The 22,706-nt window shown below is 51.3% G+C and overlaps 1 protein-coding gene across 1 annotated transcript in view; it reads left to right on the forward strand.

Annotated features, from left to right (window-relative positions):
- The window catches only part of LOC119967790 (nectin-4-like), an 84,032-nt gene that overhangs the window by 56,683 nt on the left and 4,643 nt on the right, over nucleotides 1–22,706 (forward strand). Inside the window, exons 3-6 of the mRNA XM_038800789.1 lie at nucleotides 9,363–9,662; nucleotides 16,808–16,925; nucleotides 18,129–18,280; nucleotides 18,874–19,021. Coding sequence (XP_038656717.1) covers nucleotides 9,363–9,662; nucleotides 16,808–16,925; nucleotides 18,129–18,280; nucleotides 18,874–19,021 — 718 coding nt within the window. The remainder of the gene's footprint in view (nucleotides 1–9,362; nucleotides 9,663–16,807; nucleotides 16,926–18,128; nucleotides 18,281–18,873; nucleotides 19,022–22,706) is intronic.

Raw genomic sequence — 22,706 nt, forward strand, 5'->3', positions numbered from 1 at the left:
GCCTCATGTTTCAGCAACACATAAACTGCCTCACCTCATGGCAGCAACACAGAGATAGCCTTTGGGTGGCACAGCGGCGAGTAGGGCCGCCTCACAGCGCCAGAGACTAGGGTGTCTGTGCGGAGTCTGCACCTTCTCCCCGTGTCTGGGTGGGTTTCCTCCGGGTGTTCCGGTTTCCTCCCACAGTCCAAAGTCGGGCAGGTCAGGTGGATCGGCCGTGCTAAATTGTGGGTTTAAAGGGATAGGGTGGGGGATTGGGCCTAGGTAGGGTTCTCTTTCGGAGGGCTGGTGCAGACTCGATGGGCCGAATGGCCTGCTTCTGCAACGTAGGGATTTTGTGAAATATTGATAAGCTTCTTTGAAGGATGGGAGTATGTGCAACAAAGTTTGGGGGGGGGGGGGGGGGTGGTGGCACGGCGGTGAGGGAAGTAATCAGACTGCCGATGATGCCACGCTGGCTGGCTTCTGGAAGCGTGTATTATGGAGCTCGACACAATGTCATCAGCGGACGTTCAGTTTTTTTTAAAATTTAGAGTACCCAATTAATTTTTTCCAATTAAGGGGCAATTTAGCGTGTTCAATCCACCTACCTTGCACATCTTTGGGTTGTGGGGGCGAAACCCACGCAAACACAGGGAGAATGTGCAAACTCCTCACGGACAGTGACCCAGAGCCGGGATTGAACCTGGGACCCTGGAGCTGTGAAGTGACCGTGCTAACCACTGTGCTACCGTGCCACCCACTGACTGACTGCGGAGAGGAAGGCGGTGACACGGGGACTGGTGGAGAATTCTCAGCAGTATCTTTGAGGGATGGACCTCAGAGACGACCTCCCATGGCCGAGCGAACGTTTCTTGCCCATCGCTAATTGCCCGTGAGGTCTTGCTCGGCCATTTCAGGGAGCAGTCAGGAGCCAATCACCCGGCTGTGGGTCTGGAGTCACACGTAGGACTGATGACCAGGTAAGGGTGCCAGATTTATCTTCCCTGAAGGAATGATTTCATGGTCATCATTAGACTTTTAATTCCAGATATTTATTAATATTTCGCAATCTGCCGTGGTGGGATTCGAACCCCAGCCTCATTGATTACTGGATTACTAACCCAGTGAAATTACCACTAGGCCACTGCCTCCCCAGTGCTCGGACTGCACAAAATGTGGGCTGAAGCCCTTGGTCGAAGCTGCGGCCGGCAAGTTAGCCAGGCCACCGGCTGATTGGTTGACCTCTGAAGTTAGGCTCTCGCACGTTCGAGTGCGTTGCCACGGGGCGGAATTTTACCGCCCCTCCCACCCGGTAGGACCCTCCAGTTCCGCCCAAGCCGGCGGAATTTTGAACGGCGTCCTTCTGGCCCCGGAACATTCCGCTGGTCCCCCGAGGACAGGTGGGGCAGCCCGAGGGACGGGTAAGCAACAGGCCGCGGGGGGCCCACGGTGGGCCGAGGGCTGGTCTCCAGTTGGGAAGACGTTCTGCGGGACTGCTGTTTAGATTGGCTGCACCCTCCACTCGAAGGTCTGCCGATCCTTCAAGGGTAGTTTCAGGTTCATGCATCGCCATCGGGCAGATCAAATGCCTCTGTGGGGCGTTACTATTCCGTGGCACTTTGGGCTTAAATTATTCGTGCGTGCGATGCGGTCGTCACCGGCTAAACCAACAGTTATTGCCTTGTCCCTAATTAACTCTGAGGGGGAAGATTGTGCCAATGGAATGTGTTGGTCAGGTCTGTGGTGATAGCGTGTTTCCAGTACACAATCTTTTGTCAGGTTGACTCAACGTTTGGCGTGAGCATAATTGTGGCTGACTGTCATGACAACACTGTGGCAAATCAAACCCCCCCCCCCCTCCCTGCACCCTGACTCTGTCGCGAGAAATGACGGGGCTGAGGTACTCCACACGGTGTCATGTCATCCTCAGAAGACTGAGGATCTTGGTTGTCTGATGGGGGAGGGGGGGTGATGATAAGTCATATCTGAACAAGTTTGGGCAGCACGGTAGCATTGTGGATAGCACAATCGCTTCACAGCTCCAGGGTCCCAGGTTCGGTTCCCGGCTTGGGTCACTGTCTGTGCGGAGTCTGCACGTCCTCCCCGTGTGCGCGTGGGTTTCCTCCGGGTGCTCCGGTTTCCTCCCACAGTCCAAAGATGTGCAGGTTAGGTGGATTGGCCGTGATAAATTGTCCTTAGTGTCCACAATTGCCCTTAGTGTTGGGTGGGGTTATGGGGGTCGGGTGGAGGTGTTGACCTTGGGTGGGGTGCTCTTTCCAGGAGCCGGTGCAGACTCGATGGGCCCAATGGCCGCCTTCTGCACTGTAAATTCTATGTAAAAATTCTATCTAAAATGTTCATTGCGAAAACAGGACTTGAGGTTCGACGAAGAGGCTCGCGATGCAAATCCTGTCAGCGACTCTCAGCAAAATATTGCCAAAAAACGGAGACATGCGGCTGAAGCTTTCTGCCTTGCACTCATCAGAACACATCCACAAAGAATCCCAAATGTGCGGGTCACAGCAATTGACACTGCACGTGAAGAGAATGCTGATTGATTGGCAAGTGGACTCTGACTGAGGCGTTACCATAGAGAACGCATCAGAGTCCGCTTGCCAATTGATCAGCATTCTCTTCACGTGCAGTTTTATTTAGCATCTGGTGTTCTTGCAGTTGTGGGCTGATGAGTGCAAGTTGAAAATCTTTGACAGCATTTCTCTTTTATTTCAGCGGCACTCTAGTTCCGTGCCGCCAATTGACCTGAGCCAACTTATGCAGTGGAGTGCCAAGTGTTGGGTGGTTTCAATCTGGAAGGAATCAGGGATGTCTCAGCTACAGATGTCAGAGTAGGACCACCTCGATGAACTCCCCCAGGGAGATTGTCATTGGGCCCCAGAGCGCGTGAAGTTCATGGGTTCATCTCGCTCTCTCTACATGGGCTAGAGGAGGGATATAGAGAGCTAGAAAAATGGGTGTTGGAATCAGCAACGAGCTCTTGGAGTTTGGCCAGTCGAATTGACCACCAGCGTTAGTGTCTGCACGGACCTCAACATGAAGACTCTCAATGACCAGGCCCCCAAAAAGTTGTGATGGTCTCTGGACAGAGAGGAGTGTCATCAACCTCGCGTAACCACGGTGAAGCAGCAGAACATAGAACAGTACAGCACCGAACAGGCCCTTCGGCCCTCGATGTTGTGCCGAGCATTGTCTGAAACCAAGATCAAGCTATCCCACTCCCTGTCATTCTGGTGTGCTCCATGTGCCCGTCCAATAACCGCTAGAAAGTTCCTAAAGTGTCCGACTCCACTATCACAGCAGGCAGTCCATTCCACACCCTAACCATTCTCCGAGTAAAGAACCTACCTCGGACATCCCTCCTATATCTCCCACCCTGAATCTTACAGTTACATCCACCCGAGGAAATAGTCTCTGAACTTCCACTCTAATTCGGCAATCACTATCTCGATCAGTATTAAACCAATGTCCTTCACACCCGGGCTCACACACACTGAAATCACTATTAAAGGAATGTTCCTTCACACCCAGGCTCACACACACTGAAATCACTATTAAAGGAGTGTTCCTTCACACCCGGGCTCACACACACTGAAATCACTATTAAAGGAATGTTCCTTCACACCCGGGCTCACACACACTGAAATCACGATTAAAGAAGTGTTCCTTTAATAGTGATTTCAGTGTGTGTGTGTGCCTGGGTGTGAAGGAACACTCCTTTAATAGTGATTTCAGTGTGTGTGTGCCCGGGTGTGAAGGAACACTGAAATCACTATTAAAGGAGTGTTCCTTCACACCCGGGCTCACACACACTGAAATCACTATTAAAGGAATGTTCCTTCACACCCGGGCACACACACACTGAAATCACTATTAAAGGAGTGTTCCTTCACACCCAGGCTCACACACACTGAAATCACTATTAAAGGAATGTTCTTTCACACCCAGGCTCACACACACGGAAATCACTATTAAAGGAATGTTCCTTCACACCCAGGCTCACACACACTGAAATCACTATTAAAGGAGTGTTCCTTCACACCCGGGCTCACACACACTGAAATCACTATTTAGAATTTAGAACAGTACAGCACAGAACAGGCCCTTCGGCCCTCGATGTTGTGCCGAGCAATGATCACCCTACTCAAACTCACATATCCACCCTATACCCGTAACCCAACAACTCCCCCTTAACCTTACTTTTTAGGACACTACGGGCAATTTAGCATGGCCAATCCACCTAACCCGCACATCTTTGGACTGTGGGAGGAAACCGGAGCACCCGGAGGAAACCCACGCACACACGGGGAGGACGTGCAGACTCCACACAGACAGTGACCCAGCCGGGAATCGAACCTGGGACCCTGAAGCTGTGAAGCATTGATGCTAACCACCATGCTACCGTGCTGCGGTAAAGGAATATTAAAGGAGTGTTCCTTCACACCCGGGCTCACACACACTGAAATCACTATTAAAGGAGTGTTCCTTCACACCCAGGCTCACACACACTGAAATCACTATTAAAGGAGTGTTCCTTCACACCCGGGCTCTCACACACTGAAATCACTATTAAAAATGTGTTCCTTCACACCCAGGCTCACACACACTGAAATCACTATTAAAGGAGTGTTCCTTAACGCCCAGGCTCACACACACTGAAATCACTATTAAAGGAGTGTTCCTTCACACCCAGGCACTCACACACTGAAATCACTATTAAAGGAGTGTTCCTTCACACCCGGGCTCACACACACTGAAATCACTATTAAAGGAGTGTTCCTTCACACCCAGGCACTCACACACTGAAATCACTATTAAAGGAGTGTTCCTTCACACCCGGGCTCACACACACTGAAATCAGTATTAAAGGTGTGTTCCTTCACACCCGGGCTCACACACTGAAATCACTATTAAAGGAATGTTCCTTCACACCCGGGCTCACACACACTGAAATCACTATTAAAGGAGTGTTCCTTCACACCCAGCCTCACACACACTGAAATCACTATTAAAGGAATGTTCCTCCACACCCGGGCACACACACTGAAATCACTATTAAAGGAGTGTTCCTTCACACCCGGGCTCACACACTGAAATCACTATTAAAGGAGTGTTCCTTCACACCCGGGCTCACACACACGGAAATCACTATTAAAGGAGTGTTCCTTCACACCCGGGCTCACACACACTGAAATCACTATTAAAGGAATGTTCCTTCACACCCGGGCTCACACACACTGAAATCACTATTAAAGGAGTGTTCCTTCACACCCGGGCTCACACACACTGAAATCACTATTAAAGGAGTGTTCCTTCACACCCAGGCTCACACACACGGAAATCACTATTAAAGGAGTGTTCCTTCACACCCAGCATCACACACACACTGAAATCACTATTAAAGGAGTGTTCCTTCACACCCGGGCTCACACACACTGAAATCACTATTAAAGGAGTGTTCCTTCACACCCAGGCTCACACACACTGAAATCACTATTAAAGGAGTGTTCCTTCACACCCGGGCTCACACACACTGAAATCACTATTAAAGGAGTGTTCCTTCACACCCGATCTCACACACACTGAAATCACTATTAAAGGAGTGTTCCTTCACACCCGGGCTCACACACACACTGAAATCACTATTAAAGGAGTGTTCCTTCACACCCGGGCTCATACACACTGAAATCACTATTAAAGGAGTGTTCCTTCACACCCGGGCACTCACACTGAAATCACTATTAAAGGAGTGTTCCTTCACACCCAGGCTCACACACACTGAAATCACTATTAAAGGAATGTTCCTTCACACCCGGGCTCACACACACTGAAATCACTATTAAAGGAGTGTTCCTTCGCACCCGGGCTCACACACACTGAAATCACTATTAAAGGAATGTTCCTTCACACCCGGGCTCACACACACTGAAATCACTATTAAAGGAGTGTTCCTTCACACCCGGGCTCACACACTGAAATCACTATTAAAGGAGTGTTCCTTCACACCCAGGCTCACACACTGAAATCACTATTAAAGGAATGTTCCTTCACACCCAGGCTCACACACACTGAAATCACTATTAAAATAATGTTCCTTCACACCCAGGCTCACACACACTGAAATCACTATTAAAGGAATGTTCCTTCACACCCAGGCTCACACACTGAAATCACTATTAAAGGAATGTTCCTTCACACCCAGGCTCACACACACTGAAATCACTATTAAAATAATGTTCCTTCACACCCGGGCTCACACACTGAACGTAGAACAGTACAGCACAGAACAGGCCCTTCGGCCCTCGATGTTGTGCCGATCATTGTCCGAAACCAAGATCAGGCTATCCCACTCCCTGTCATTCTGGTGTGCTCCATGTGCCTGTCCAATAACCGCTTGAAAGTTCCTAAAGTGTCCGACTCCACCAGCGAGCAGATGGCGATAAGCTCTGGGTGAGATTCCTCGTTGGCGTGAAATCGGCGCCAGCCCCGATTTCGGCATCAGAGCCCATTCTCCGCCCGATCGGCGAACATGATTTTGGCGCCGGTTTGACGCCTGTTAGCTATGCTCACCCCCACCCTGCCCCCCTCCCCCCCCCCCGCCAAATCGTGACGCGCACTGCACACTGTTGCAACGGTGTTCGGGCATCAACGGCCGCTCCCGCTTGGCTGAGTCGATGTGTGGTCACACAAATTGTGAACCCGACGTGGTGGCTGCGGATTGTGTCCAGCGCTGCCAAACTCAGCCGGGATCCGTGCCGACGGCCAGGGGTGCTTCTGCGAGAGCTGGGCGGACCTGTGGGGGGTGGCCAAGGGGCGTGGGCTGTGGGGTCGCGGATGACGGGTCGGGTCCGTGCACGGCTGCCACCATGTTGCACGGCACGACCGCAGAAGGTCGTCCTCTGTGCGCATGCGCGGCTCGGGACCCGGCCATTCTCCGGCAGGTTTTAGTGGAGGAGGCCGGAGTTTCACTCGATGTCAGTGCTCGCCCGTCACCAGTCCTGGTATCGTTGAGGGTTTCAGGCCGATTTCTTTGGTCATAAAAGACCACACAATCTCCGCTGGCACTGGCGCTGAAGCGGAGAATTCCCTATTCCTGGACGCCAAGTCTCCTCGTGCTGGAAGTGGCGATCGTGTTGCCAGTCTCCCGTTGCCAATGCTCAATGGAACAGCAGCGCGTTTGAAGAATGAGCCTAAAGAGGATGACTGGATGAATCGGTACCCTCGGAGTGCAGCTGTCACTAGAGGAGACAGCTTCCTCGAGCCATGCCATCATCGTCCAAGGTGGCAGCTCCCTCGCGAGCCTTAGCCACGTCCTGAACTAGCAAAAATTACATTTGCTGAGATAATGCGTTTCCGGAATGGTCAAGGCCCCGGCCGTGAGTGCGGCGGGGGTGGGGGGTGTGGGGGAGTGGGGGGGGGTGTGGGTGGGGGAATGGGGGAGTAGGGGGGTGGGGGTGCGGGAGTGGGGGCGTGGTGGTGGGGGGGTGTGGGTGGGGGAATGGGGGGGTGGGGGGGTGTGGGTGGGGGAATGGGGGGGTGCGGGAGTGGGGAGTGGGGACGTGGGGGGTGGGGGAGTGGGGTGGGTGGGGGCATGGGGGAGTGGGGGGGTGGGGGAGTGGGGTGGGTGGGGAGTGGGGGGGTGAGGGGTGGGGGTGAGGGGTGGGGGTGGGTGAGTGGGAGCTGGGGGAGAGGGGGGTGGAGTAGTGGGGGGTGGGGGCTGGGGGGGGGGAGTGGGGGGTGGGGGTGAGGGGTGGGGGTGGGTGAGTGGGAGCTGGGGGAGAGGTGGGGTGGGGGGCTGGGGGGGAGAGTGGGGGGGGTGGGGGGTGGGGGAGTGGGGGGTGAGGGGTGGGGGTGGGTGAGTGGGAGCTGGGGGAGAGGGTGGGTGGAGTAGTGGGGGGTGGGGGCTGGGGGGGGGGGGTGGAAAGTGGGGAGGTGGGAGAGTGTGGGGGTGGGGGGGTGGGGGGTGGGGGTGGGGGAGTGATGGAGTCTGTTCTCCGCTTCGATGAAGGTGAATGTATTCCTGGAGGCAGGAAGGGGTAGTACAGAGAGCCTTGGCATTGGGCAGGTGGGCAGGCCTCGATCTTTAATGGAACCACCAAAACTACAGGGCAATGCAATGAGACAAGAGATCTGTGCCCACGAGGGAACCCAAACACTCAGCAATTGGTTAATCTCTAGGCCGCTGTATGAAAGTCGATCACGTGCCAATTTCCTTCAATCCTTGCCCACTGGTTACTGACCCTCCCTGCCACCAGTCTCCACAAAGCACTCAGTGATTTTGAACACCTTTATTAAACCCACCCTTAATCTTTTCTGCTCATAAGGAGAATGATCCCAGGCTCCACGCAAGTCCATTGCTCTCTCGGCATGAAATTGTTTTACCATTGACTTAATATTGTCGCTCATTCTCATGCTCAATCTGTTTCCTTGTGTCTCTCTCTCTCCTTCCCTCACCCCACTTTCCCTTTCTCCCTCCCTCTCTCAACCCACCCTTTCACACCCTCGGTCCATTTTTCTCTTTCCCCCATCTCCCTTCCCTCCCTTCCTCTCTCTTTACCTCTCTCACCTTGTTTTTCCCCCTTCCCTCTCCCCTGCATTTTCTCTCACCACCTCTCTCGTTCTATCCAAATCTCTCTTCCCCCTTCTCCTTTCTTTTGCCCACTCTTCTTCCCCCTCTCCAAATCTCCCACTTGTTCTCACCCTCCACCCCTCCCTCCCCATTCTATCCACCTTGATTGCTCAATTCCTCCCTCGCTCGCTCTTGACTGAGTTCTCTCCTCTCTTTCTCCTCCTTCCTTCCCTCCCCATTCCCTTTTTCTCCCTTCGCTGCTCTCCCACCTCTCTCCCTTTCTCCCCACTCTCACTATCTCTCTCCCTCTCTCTTTTTCGTTCCTCTCTCTCTCTCGCTCACAAACTCTCTGTCCATCTTTCCCACTAACCTCTCTCTCTCTCCCTTTCTTACCTCTCCCCTTCTATCCATCCCTCTTTCCCTCCCTCTCTCCTGCATTCCTTTTTTCTTCCTCCTCATCCAACTTCCACCTGCCACCGATCTTCCGTCATCCACTACTCTTTCCCCTTCACTCGTTCTTCGCTCTCTCTTCTATCTCCCGCGCTCTCTCCTGGTGTGCCTCCCTCTCCCACACTCTCTCACCACCGCCTCTCAAATCCTCACTCTTCCTCTCTCCATCTCTCCTCTCTTTCCCTCCCTCTGTCACCCTCTGCTTTTCCGCATCCCCCTCTCTGCTCACTCCTCTGTCATCTGTCCACTCCTCCCCCTCTCTCCCTTATTCCATTCTGCCCCCCACCCTCACTCTCACTGCTGTCTAACCCTCCTCTCCCTCACTCCCTATCCGTCTCTCATACAGTGCCCCCAAAAACCTCCATCGTGCCTGGCGAACGGGACTTGCTGGAGGGTGACAGACGGGCATTAGCTGCCACCTGCATTGCCAAGCGCAGTTCACCACCGGCAACCATCAGCTGGGACTCGGAGGTGAGTGGCGAACACGAGGAGACATCGACCAAGAATGTAGATGACACATTGACCATCGTCAGCCATTACTACCTGGACCCAGTCAGAGCGATGGAGGGTCACAAAATCTCATGTCTGGTCAGCCACTATACCTTCGCGAAGCCAGCCCGCCTTGAACATAAACTCAGCGTGTACTGTGAGTATCATAGAGCCCGGTGCAGAGGGAGCTTTACTCTGTATCTAACCCCGTGCTGTACCTGTCCTGGGAGTGTTTGATGGGGACAGTGTAGAGGGAGCTTTACCCTGTATCTAACCCCGTGCTGTACCTGTACTGGGAGTGTTTGATGAGGACAGTGTAGAGGGAGCTTTACTCTGTATCAAACTCCGTGCTGTACCTGTCCTGGGAGTGTTTGATGTGGACAGTGTAGAGGAAGCTTTACTCTGTGTCTAACCCTGTGCTGTACCTGTCCTGGGAGTGTTTGATGTGGACAGTGTAGAGGAAGCTTTACTCTGTGTCTAACCCTGTGCTGTACCTGTCCTGGGGGTGTTTGATGTGGACAGTGTAGAGGGAGCTTTACTCTGTATCTAACCCTGTGCTGTACCTGGAGACACTCTAGAATTAAATATAACAAATCAGAGTTTGTGTCAGCGCCTCTCCCACCTGGGTGAAGAAAGGAAAGCCCAAGGCGAGAGGAACACCAAACGTCAGACAAGATACAACAAAGGAAACTTTCGCAAAAATGATACTAGGGATAGAACTGCAAAATCTCATTAAAAAGAGGACACTGCCCCCTACAGTCCTCAGTAAGGAGGACAGCTTGGAAGTCCCTATATAGACCACATGGAGGAGGGCGCCCTCCTCCTCCATCCAGCCCAACATCAAATTGAGGAAAGACTCGAACAATGCTGAGCCCAAACCCCCACTCAGGCCCCGGATCCAACAGGGTACGACCTCTCCAGGGGGACCGAATCTCAATTTGGAGAGCAGTCCAGGAAGCCCCAGAAGGAGACACCTCATACATAGAAACAAACATAGGAAATAGAAGCAGGGGGAGGCCATTCGGCCCTTCAAGGCTGCTCTGTCACTCATTATGACCGTGGCTGATCATCAAGTTCAATACCCTGATCCTGCATTCCCCCTCAAATCCCTTGATCCCTTTAGCCACAAGAGCTGTATCTAATAAATATATCACGGGAGAGGGCACCACACTCCACCGTCCAACATACCCGCCCCCGACCCAGGTAAAGCAGTTACTCCTGCCCTCACCTACTCAAACAAGAGGCCACTGTCACCACCCGCGCAGCCTAGTAAATATAGACCAGCCCAAAAAAAGGCTAGATATCCAACGACAAGCCAACCACGCTCGGGCGAGCACCTGTATATATTTCCCCCCATCCCAGCAACACCAGAGGCGCCAATCACAGACAAGAAAAGGAAGCCAATCTTCTCCAGGATACCTGGGGCTGGATTCTCTGATTCTGGGGCGGGATGGGTGGGAACGGTGGTGTTTTATCCCAGAAGAATGGGCAACACAGTAGCATGGTGGTTAGCATAAATGCTTCACAGCTCCAGGGTCCCAGGTTTGGTTCCCGGCTGGGTCACTGTCTGTGCGGAGTCTGCACGTCCTCCCCGTGTGTGCGTGGGTTTCCTCCGGGTGCTCCGGTTTCCTCCCACAGTCCAAAGATGTGCGGGTTAGGTGGATTGGCCATGCTAAATTGCCCGTAGTGTCCTAAAAAGTAAGGTTAAGGAGTGGGGGGTTGTTAGGTTACGGGTTAGGGTGGATACGTGGGTTTAAGTAGGGTGATCATTGCTCGGTACAACATCGAGGGCCGAAGGGCCTGTTCTGTGCTGTACTGTTCTATGTTCTCTAAGAAATGGCGGAAAGCGGCCACCAATTCCCCGTTTTGATGGGGCCTAGCAGGGACGCAGCGTAGAGTACCTGGCTATAGCTGCCGATAATAGAAACATAGAACATTACAGCGCAGTACAGGCCCTTCGGCCCACGATGTTGCACCGACCTGTGAACCCAATCTAAAGCCCATCTACACTATTCCCTTATCGTCCATATGCCTATCCAATGACCATTTGAATGCGTTTAGTGTTGGCGAGTCCACTACTGTTGCAGGCAGGGCATTCCACGCCCTTACTACTCTCTGAGTAAAGAACCTACCTCTGACATCTGTCCTATATCTATCTCCCCTCAATTTAAAGCTATGTCCCCTCGTGCTGGACATCACCATCTGAGGAAAAAGGCTCTCATTGTCCACCCTATCTAATTCTCTGATCATCTTGTATGCCTCTTAACCTTCTTCTCTCTAACGAAAACAGCCTCAGGCCCCTCAGCCTTCCCTCATAAGATCTTCCCTCCATAGAACATAGAACAGTACAGCACAGAACAGGCCCTTCGGCCCTCGATGTTGTGCCGAACAATGATCACCCTACTTAAACCCACGTAACCCGTATACCCATAACCCAACAATCCCCCCATTAACCTTACACTACGGGCAATTTAGCATGGCCAATCCACCTAACCCGCACATCTTTGGACTGTGGGAGGAAACCGGAGCACCCGGAGGAAACCCACGCACACACGGGGAGGACGTGCAGACTCCACACAGACAGTGACCCAGCCGGGAATCGAACCTGGGACCCTGGAGCTGTGAAGCATTGATGCTAACCACCATGCTTCCGTGAGGCCCATACCAGGCAACATCCTGGTAAATCTCCTCTGCACCCTTTCCAATGCTTCCACATCCTTCCCATAATGGGGCGACCAGAATTGCACGCAATACTTCAAATGCAGCCGCACCAGAGTTTTGTACAACTGCAACATGACCTCATGGCTCCGAAACTCAATTCCTCTACCAATAAAAGCTAACACACTGTACGTCTTCTTAACAACCCTCTCAACCTGGGTGGCAACTTTCAGAGATCTATGGACATGGACACCGAGATCTCTCTGCTCGTCCACACTACCAAGAATCTTACCATTAGCCCAGTACTCTGCCTTCCTGTTTTTCTTTCCAAAATTAATCACCTCACACTTTTCTGCATTAAACTCCATTTGCCACCTCTCAGCCCAGCTCTGCAGCTTATCTATGTCCCTCTGTAACCTGCACACATCCTTCCGCACTGTCTACAACTCCACCGACTTTAGTGTCATCTGCAAATTTACTCACCCACCCCGGAGAATTGCCTTGGGTGCGTGTGCGCACAGCGACGGCCGACAACCGCGCCTTGCAACATGGCGTCGGCCGCTCGCGGACCCGGCACGCGAAATAGTGCCCCCGTTTGGCCGGTTAGCATGCCCCGGACCATCCCCCCCACAGTGCCCCCAGCCCCTAATAATGTCCCCCCCCCCCCCCCCCCCCCCCGCCCGCGGTTCGGCCCTCCCCCGACTGTACCGGCGATTGATTGAGTTCCGCGGCCGCCACGGCGAGTTCCCGTCCGATGGGACCACACACGGCCGACGCCGTCGGGAACGTGGCCGGTCGGGGGTGGAGCATCAGGTTGCGGGCCTCGGGCAATGTCCCGAGGCCGTCGATACAGCGCGTGGCGTACTCTCCGAGCATGCGGCTTTGGAGGGGGGGGGGGGGGGAGCATCGCGAAAACACCACCGCCCGATCGCCGAACGCGATTTCGGCGAGCAGAGAATCCCGCCCCGATCTATCCATTCCATCACGGGAGACGAGCAAAGATTCCGCAATCCCAAAATAATAAATGTACAAAAGAAAGACACAACACAAATAATTTGAGTGGGAGCGTTTCCTCACCCACAATGGGGTGAGGTCAAACCAATTGTACACCAAATAATCTACGCTGCTGCGGCGTCAGTCTTGTGTCCAAAGGTAGTGACGGGAATCTAAGAACTCTAATGTACTCCCTCAGTGTGAAAGGTTACAGCAGATGGTAAATACTGTGCAACCTCCATTTACAACCAGCTCAGCATGATGGGCACAAGATAACAAGATGGCAAACATCTCTGTGCTCAAACACTCTCCTCAGCATAAAAGGCAGGAAGATAAATTCTGGAGTATAATCCCAAGGGAACAATGTTCAGGATTAACGATGAACCGCAGGATAATTTAACCATCCACGGAGCAGGAAAAATCCATGATCAAGGAACAACCAGGGTCCGTACAGAGTGAAGTGCAGGCTGGTTTAGGCTTGAGAGATGAACAGACACTTCCAACACTGATGAAGGTTCAACTCAATTTTATTAACTACTTCTAACTAACTAACACACGATGACAGTGGGTCTAAATGATGCTAATTTAAACTAGAGACCTAAGCCTTGTCCGAACCACGTGGTCTCAGCACGTGGTGTGAGTCTGTGCTGTGCTGGATGAGTTCTTGTTCCACTGAGAGGCAGCACCCAGAATGAGCTGGAACCGTGGTGCCCTCTGCCTTTATAGTGTGTGGATTCTAACTGGTGATTGGCTGCGGTGTTTGTGCATGTTGATTGGTCCCTGTGTGTGTCCATCAGTGTGTGTGTCTGCTGGTGTATATTATGACACACTTTCCCATAAGCCCCTGTACCTCCATCATGTCGTTGCCCCAGAGTGAAACCTGGGCCCTGGCGGCTGGAGAAGTCCCATCGTGCTCGGCCGCCTCCAGCCCTTCCTTGTCGATGAACATCGAGGACAAGACAACGGAAGTCCAGTGGTTGGAGCCTTCGACCAACCCCAGGACTCGGAAACCGGATGCAATGTGCTTCATTGAACTCAACTCGCCCAGCCTTCAAATCGAGATTGTGAAAGCATGGCAACTAGTTCTCAAATTCGGCCGGGTATTCATCCCCAGTTCCTCATGGCAGATCGGGCACACGGATACTCCTTCCCACCTCCCCAAATCAACCAGGATGTTCGCTATACCACGCACAGGATGTCCAAGGACTGAAGGTGAGCCGCCACCGAAGAAACTGCCCCATCGACTGACAAGATTCTCTTCTCCATCCATTCTCTTTCTGATATCTCACACCTCATCAGTATGGGCAGCGATAATCTGTGCCAGGGAGCCAACACCACCGTCCGCAACTTCACTCACAATGACAGCATGGTAGCACAGTGGTTAGCACTGTGGCTTCACAGCGCCAGGGTCCCAGGTTCGATTCCCCGGCTTGGGTCACTGTCTGTGCGGAGTCCGCACGTTCTCCCCGTGTGTGCGTGGGTTTCCTCCGGGTGCTCCGGTTTCCTCCCACAGTCCAAAGATGTGCAGGTTAGGTGGATTGGCCGTGATAAATTGCCCGTAGTGTCCTAAAAAGGTTAGGAGGGGTTATTGGGTTATGGTGATAGGGTGGAAGTGAGGGCTTAAGTGGGTCGGTGCAGACTCGATGGGCCGAATGGCCTCCTTCTGCATTGCATGTTCCATGTTCTATGACAGCCACCAGCTCGACGCCAATGGCATTGGTGAAGCGTGGGTCCGCACACCAGCGAAACCCGACCGCACGCTCGACCTCACCACAGCCACCATCAATCACCTAAATCAAACAAGGATCTTGACCTCACACAGTTTCCCATCGCCAGAATTCAGCCAGGATTTTCCAGGAACACAGCACAGACCATCAACAGCAGGATCAAATAATTGTGGGTCATGCATCAGGGTTAAAAAAAAAGTTAAAAGATGAGTAGAGACAGAGCTCCTGAAAATGCAGCTGTTCCTCTACTTACATCACGTGAGCCCCTGTCCTGGGAGTGTTTGATGGGGACAGTGTAGAGGGAGCTTTACGCTGTATCTAACCCCGTGCTGTACCTGTCCTGGGAGAGTTTGATGGGCACAGTGTAGAGGGAGCTTTACTCTGTATCTAACCCCGTGCTGTACCTGTCCTGGGAGTGTTTGATGGGGACAGTGTAGAGGGAGCTTTACTCTGTATCTAACCCTGTGCTGTACCTGTCCTGGGAGAGTTTGATGGGCACAGTGTAGAGGGAGCTTTACTCTGTATCTAACCCCGTGCTGTACCTGTCCTGGGAGTGTTTGATGGGGACAGTGTGGAGGGAGCTTTACTCTGTATCTAACCCCGTGCTACACCTGTCCTGGGAGTGTTTGATGGGGACAGTGTAGAGGGAGCTTTACTCTGTATCTAAACCCGTGCTGTACCTGTGCTGGGAGTGTTTGATGGGGACAGAGTAGAGGGAGCTTCACTCTGTATCTAACCCCGTGCTGTACCTGTCCTGGGAGTGTTTGATGGGGACAGTTTAGATGGAGCTTTACTCTGTATCTAACCCCGTGCTATACCTGTCCTGGGAGTGCTTGATGGGGACAATGTAGAGGGAGCTTTACTCTGTATCTAACCCCGTGCTGTACCTGTCCTGGGAGTGTTAGATGGGGACAATGTAGAGGGAGCTTAACTCTGTATCTAACCCCATGCTGTACCTGTCCTGGGAGTGTTTGATGGGGACAGTGCAGAGGGAGCTTTACTCTGTATCTAACCCCGTGCTGTACCTGTCCTGGGAGTGTTTGATGGGGACAGTGTAGTGGGAGCTTTACTCTGTACCTAACCCTGTGCTGTGTCTGTCCTGGGAGTGTTTGATGGGGACAGTGTGGAGGAAGCTTTACTCTGTATCTAATCCCGTGCTGTACCTGTCCTGGGAGTGTTTGATGGGGACGGTGTAGAAGGAGCTTTACTCTGTATCTAACCCCATGCTGTACCTGTCCTGGGAGTGTTTGATTGGGACAGTGTAGAGGGAGCTTTACTCTGTATCTAACCCCGTGCTGTACCTGTCCTGGGAGTGTTTGATGGGGACAATGTAGAGGGAGCTTTACTCTGTATCTAACACCGTGCTGTACCTGTCCTGGGAGTGTTTGATGGGGACAGTGTAGAGGGAGCTTTACTCTGTATCTAACCCTGTGCTGTACCTGTCCTGGGAGTGTTTGATGGGGACAGTGTAGAGAGAGCTTTACTCTGTATCTAACCCCGTGCTGTACCTGTCCTGGGAGTGTTTGATGGGGACAGTGTAGAGGGAGCTTTACTCTGTATCTAACCCTGTGCTGTACCTGTCCTGGAGTGTTTGATGGGGGCAGTGTAGAGGGAGCTTTACTCTGTATCTAACCCCGTGCTGTACCTGTCCTGGGAGTGTTTGATGGGGCAGTGTAGAGGGAGCTTTACTCTGTATCTAACCCCGTGTTGTACCTGTCCTGGGAGTGTTTGATGGGGACAGTGTAGAGGGAGCTTTACTCTGTATCTAACCCCGTGCTGTACCTGTCCTGGGTGTGTTTGATGGGGGCAGGGTATAGGGAGCTTTTGGCTGTGTTTAAAATGAGTAGATGGTGTATCTGGGTCGAGGTATGTGTGTACACCATTATTTCAGGTTTTGACACATTTTTTAACTTTTCCCTCCTAGTTGTTCCAGAAGTCACCATTGGCAAATCCTCGGAAGATTGGCATGAGGGCATGGGAAAGGCAGAACTTACATGTCACGAAAATGGGAATCCTGCAGCCAACGACTTCTCTTGGCGAAGGTGATGGTCCATTGGTATTGTGTACAGTGGGAGTTAATGGGAAGGCATTTGGATCCATTGGGAATGTGTACAGTGGGAGTGAATGGGAAGGGGTTTGGGTCCATTGGGATTGTGTACAGTGGGAGTGAATGGGAAGGGGTTTGGGTCCATTGGGATTGTGTACAGTGGGAGTGAATGGGAAGGGGTTTGGGTCCATTGGGATTGTGTACAGTGGGAGTGAATGGGAAGGGGTTTGGGTCCATTGGGATTGTGTACAGTGGGAGTGAATGGGAAGGGGTTTGGGTCCATTGGGATTGTGTACAGTGGGAGTTAATGGGAAGGCATTTGGATCCATTGGGAATGTGTACAGTGGGAGTGAATGGGCAGGGGTTTGGGTCCATTGGGATTGTGTACAGTGGGAGTGAATGGGAAGGGGTTTGGGTCCATTGGGATTGTGTACAGTGGGAGTGAATGGGAAGGGGTTTGGGTCCATTGGGATTGTGTACAGTGGGAGTGAATGGGAAGGCATTTGGATCCATTGGGAATGTGTACAGTGGGAGTGAGTGGGAAGGTGTTTGGGTCCATTGGGATTGTGTACAGTGGGAGTGAATGGGAAGGCATTTGGATCCATTGGGAATGTGTACAGTGGGAGTGAGTGGGAAGGTGTTTGGGTCCATTGGGATTGTGTACAGTGGGAGTGAATGGGAAGGGTTTGGGTCCATTGGGATTGTGTACAGTGGGAGTGAATGGGAAGGGGTTTGGGTCCATTGGGATTGTGTACAGTGGGAGTGAATGGGAAGGGGTTTGGATCCATTGGGATTATGTACAGTGGGAGTGAATGGGAAGGGGTTTGGGTCCATTGGGATTGTGTACAGTGCGAGTGAATGGGTAGGGGTTTGGATCCATTGGGATTGTGTACAGTGGGAGTGAATGGGAAGGGGTTTGGGTCCATTGGGATTGTGTACAGTGGGAGTGAATGGGAAGGGGTTTGGGTCCATTGGGATTGTGTACAGTGGGAGTGAATGGGAAGGGGTTTGGGTCCATTGGGATTGTGTTCAGTGGGAGTGAATGGGAAGGGGTTTGAGTCCAGGGATTGTGTACAGTGGGAGTGAATGGGAAAGGGGTTTGGGTCCATTGGGATTGTGTACAATGGGAGTGAATGCGAAGGGGTTTATGCTTGGAAAGTTGGACTCACATCACTGCTCTCTTGGTAATTACCTTTAGAATGGAAGGCTCCTTGCCTAACAACAGCGTACCACAGGGAAACAAATTGATGTTTCATAGCCCACTTTCCATCAACGATGCTGGAACCTATGTCTGTGAAGCAACCAATAAAATTGGAAGCAGAACTGCGCAAGTCAGTATTAAAATAACCGGTGAGTTTCTTACTTTGAGCCCTCCAATTCCTTCAGACACCGATAATCAATCCCTCGGAAAATTGTTGCTGTTCCTGTCCTGGGAGTGTTTGATGGGGACAATGTAGAGGGAGCTTTACTCTGTATCTAACCCCGTCCTGTACCTGTCCTGGGAGTGTTTGATGGGTACAGTGTAGAGGGAGCTTTACTCTGTATCTAACCCCGTGCTGTACCTGTTCTGGGAGTGTTTGATGGGGACGGTGTAGAAGGAGCTTTACTCTGGCTCTAACCCCGTGCTGTACCTGTCCTGGGAGTGTTTGATGTGGACAGTGTAGAGGGAGCTTTACTCTGTATCTAACTCCGTGCTGTACCTGTTCTGGGAGTGTTTGATGGGGACGGTGTAGAAGGAGCTTTACTCTGTATCTAACCCCGTGCTGTACCTGTCCTGGGAGTGTTTGATGGGGACAGTGTAGAGGGAGCTTTACACTGTATCTAACCCTGTGCTGTACCTGTCCTGGGAGTGTTTGATGGGGATTGTACAGGGGGGCTTAACTCCGTGTCTAACCTTGTGGTCCATCTGTATGTTAATCTCTCTCTTTCTCTTTCTTCTCCAGATTCCAAAGAGAGCAGTGTGAACATGCTGTCCATGGCATTTATAGCCATTGCTGCAGTGGGTGTCTTGCTGCTCGTCACTCTGGTGGTAGCTGTCGTTGCTGTGAACCATTACCATAAGAAGAAAACTCAGGAGATGGTGTTCAAATTGTAAGCACCCACCTATTGTCCTGCTTTCAGAGAGACAACGCGGGTCTATTGGGATTGTGCACAATACAAGTAAATTAGATGGGGTTTGCTCACTTTCGGAAACATTGGGTTCCATCCTTGCCCCGCCACCTCTTCCCCACCCCAGCCCCACCCCAACGCACACACACCATCTTCTGACCCCGACAGTTTCATGAGGCAGGGAGCATTCCTAATTGAACGAGAGAAGTCCGGATTGAATGTGGGCAGAGGGCCAGTGTGGTGGAAGTTATAGAACATAGAACATAGAACATAGAACAGTACAGCACAGAACAGGCCCTTCGGCCCTCAATGTTGTGCCGAGCCATGATCACCCTACTCAAACCCACATATCCACCCTATACCCGTAACCCAACAACCCCCCCCTTAACCTTACTTTCATTAGGACACTACGGGCAATTTAGCATGGCCAATCCACCTAACCCGCACATCTTTGCACTGTGGGAGGAAACCGGAGCACCTGGAGGAAACCCACCCACACAGGGGGAGGACGTGCAGACTCCACACAGACAGTGACCCAGCCGGGAATCGAACCTGGGACCCTGGAGCTGTGAAGCATTTATGCTATCCACCATGCTACCCTGCTGCCCCCATTGAACACAATGAAATGTTGCCAGGGACGGAACGGTGACGCAGTGGTTAGCACCGCTGCCTGACGGCGACGAGGACCCGGGTTTTGATGCCGACTCCGGTTCACTCTCCGCGTGGAGTTTGCACACTCTCCTCGTGTCTGCGTGGGTCTCACCCCCACAACTTGGAGAATGTGGGTGGATTGGTCACACTAAATTGCCCCTTCATTGGGAAAAGAAAATTGGGTACTCAGAATTTATGAAAAGCCAGAACATCAGGAATGGTTGTGATTGGGATCGGCTGTCGGAAAGGATAGAGGAGTCACTTGTGTCTTTCAAATGGGCGATAGGCCAATAATTGAAGACTGAAACTTTGCTGAAAGAGCGGGCTGAGCACAATTAATTGGGTAAACCTTGCATAGAGTCCGCAGCAGCATTAAGGGATGAATGGAGTTCTTCTGTAACATTGTACAAAGAGTTTTCTTTTGAGTAGAATGGGAGAATGTTTCCAGAAGAATTGAGTGTTTTCTGTTGGAGAACTGAGTGGACTGATGTGTACATTGGAATTGAATGAGGAAACGTTTGTACTTGAATGGAGTGTGGGAATGTTTGAATGGAGTGTGGGAATGTTTGAATGGAGTGGGGAATGTTTGAATGGAGTGGGGAATGTTTGAATGGAGTGGGGAATATTTGAATGGGGCGGGGAATGTTTCAATTGAGTGTGGGAATGTTTCAATGGAGCGGGAAATGTTTGAATGGAGTGGGGAATGTTTGTCTTTGAATGGAGTGGGGGAATGTTTGTCTTTAAATGGAGTGGGGAAAGTTTCAATGGAGTGGGGGAATGTTTGAATGGAGTGAGGGAATGTTTGAATGGAGTGGGGAATGTTTGAATGGAGTGGGGAATGTTTGAATGGAGAGGGGGAATGTTTGTGTTTGAATGGAGTGGGGAATGTTTGAATGGAGTGGGGAATGTTTGTATCTGAATGGAGTTGGGAATGTTTGAATGGAGTGGGGAATGTTTGTATTTGAATGGAGTGGGGAATGTTTGAATGGAGTGGGGAATGTTTGAATGGAATGGGGATTGTTTGAATGGAGCGGGGAATGTTTGAATGGAGCGGGGGAATGTTTGAATGGAGTGGGGAATGTTTGAATGGAGTGGGGAATGTTTGATTGAAGTGGGGAATGTTTGAATGGAGTGGGGAATGTTTGAATGGAGTGGGGGAATGTTTGATTGGAGTGGGGAATGTTTGAATGGAGAGGGGGAATGTTTGAATGGAGTAGGGAACGTTTGAATGGAGTGGGGGAATGTTTGATTGGAGTGGGGAATGTTTGAATGGAGTGGGGAATGTTTGAATGGAGTGGGGGAATGTTGGAATGGAGTGGGGCATGTTTGAATGGAGTGGGGGAATGTTTGTATTTGAACGGAGTGGGGAATGTTAGAATGGAGGGGGGAATGTTTGAATGGAGTGGGGCAATGTTAGAATGGAGGGGGGAATGTTTGAATGGAGTGGGGGAAAGTTTAAATGGAGTGGGGAATGTTTGAATGGAGTGGGGGAATGTTTGAATGGAGTGGGGAATGTTTGAATGGAGTGGGGAATGTTGGAGTGGGGAATGTTTGAATGCAGTATGGAATGTTTGAATGGAGTGGGGAATGTTTGAATGGAGTAGGGAATGTTTGAATTGAGTGGGGAATGTTTGAATTGAGTGGGGAATGTTTGAATGGAGTGGGGGAATGTTTGAATGGAGTGGGGATTGTTGGAGTGGGAATGTTTGAATGGAGTGGGGGAATGTTGGAGTGGGGAATGTTTGAATGGAGTATGGAATGTTTGAATGGAGTGGGGAATGTTTGAATGGAGTGGGGAAATGTTTGAATGGAGTGGGGAATGTTTGAATGGAGTGGGGAATGTTGGAGTGGGGAATGTTTGAATGGAGTGGGGGAATGTTTGAATGGAGTGGGGAATGTTTGAATGGAGCTGGGGAATGTTTGAATGGAGTTGGGAATGTTTGAATGGAGTGGGGAATGTTTGAATGGAGCTGGGGAATGTTTGAATGGAGTTGGGAATGTTTGAATGGAGTGAGGGGAATGTTTGAATGAAGTGGGGAATGTTTGAATGGAGTGGGGAATGTTTGAATGGAGTAGGGATGTTTGAATGGAGTGGGGGAATATTTGAATGTGATGGGGGAATGTTTGAATGGAGTGGGGAATGTTTGAATGGAGTGGGGGAATGTTTGAATGGAGTGGGGAATGTTGGAGTGGGGAATGTTTGAATGGAGTGGGGAATGTTTGAATGGAGCTGGGGAATGTTTGAATGGAGTGGGGAATGTTTGAATGGAGCTGGGGAATGTTTGAATGGAGTGGGGAATGTTGGAGCTGGGGAATGTTTGAATGGAGTGGGGGATGTTTGAATGGAGTGGGGGAATGTTTGAATGGAGTGGGAATTGTTTGAATGGAGTGGGGAATGTTTGAATGGAGTGGGGAATGTTTGAATGGAGTATGGAATGTTTGAATGGAGCGGGGAATGTTTGAATGGAGCTGGGGAATGTTTGAATGGAGTGGGGGAATGTTTGAATGGAGTGGGAATTGTTTGAATGGAGTGGGGAATGTTTGAATGGAGCGGGGAATGTTTGAATGGAGTGGGGAATGTTTGAATGGAGCGGGCAATGTTGGAGTGGGGAATGTTTGAATGGAGTGGGGAATGTTTGAATGGAGCTGGGGAATGTTTGAATGGAGTGGGGAATGTTGGAGTGGGGAATGTTTGAATGGAGCTGGGGAATGTTTGAATGGAGCTGGGGAATGTTTGAATGGAGCGGGGAATGTTTGAATGGAGTGGGGAATGTTTGAATGGAGCTGGGGAATGTTTGAATGGAGCGGGGAATGTTTGAATGGAGCGGGGAATGTTTGAATGGAGTGGGGAATGTTTGAATGGAGCGGGGAATGTTTGAATGGAGTGGGGAATGTTTGAATGGAGCTGGGGAATGTTTGAATGGAGCGGGGAATGTTTGAATGGAGTGGGGAATGTTTGAATGGAGCGGGGAATGTTTGAATGGAGCGGGGAATGTTTGAATGGAGTGGGGAATGT

The sequence above is a fragment of the Scyliorhinus canicula genome, chromosome 6 (genome assembly GCF_902713615.1).
Source record: "Scyliorhinus canicula chromosome 6, sScyCan1.1, whole genome shotgun sequence".
Taxonomy (NCBI): Eukaryota; Metazoa; Chordata; class Chondrichthyes; order Carcharhiniformes; family Scyliorhinidae; genus Scyliorhinus; species Scyliorhinus canicula.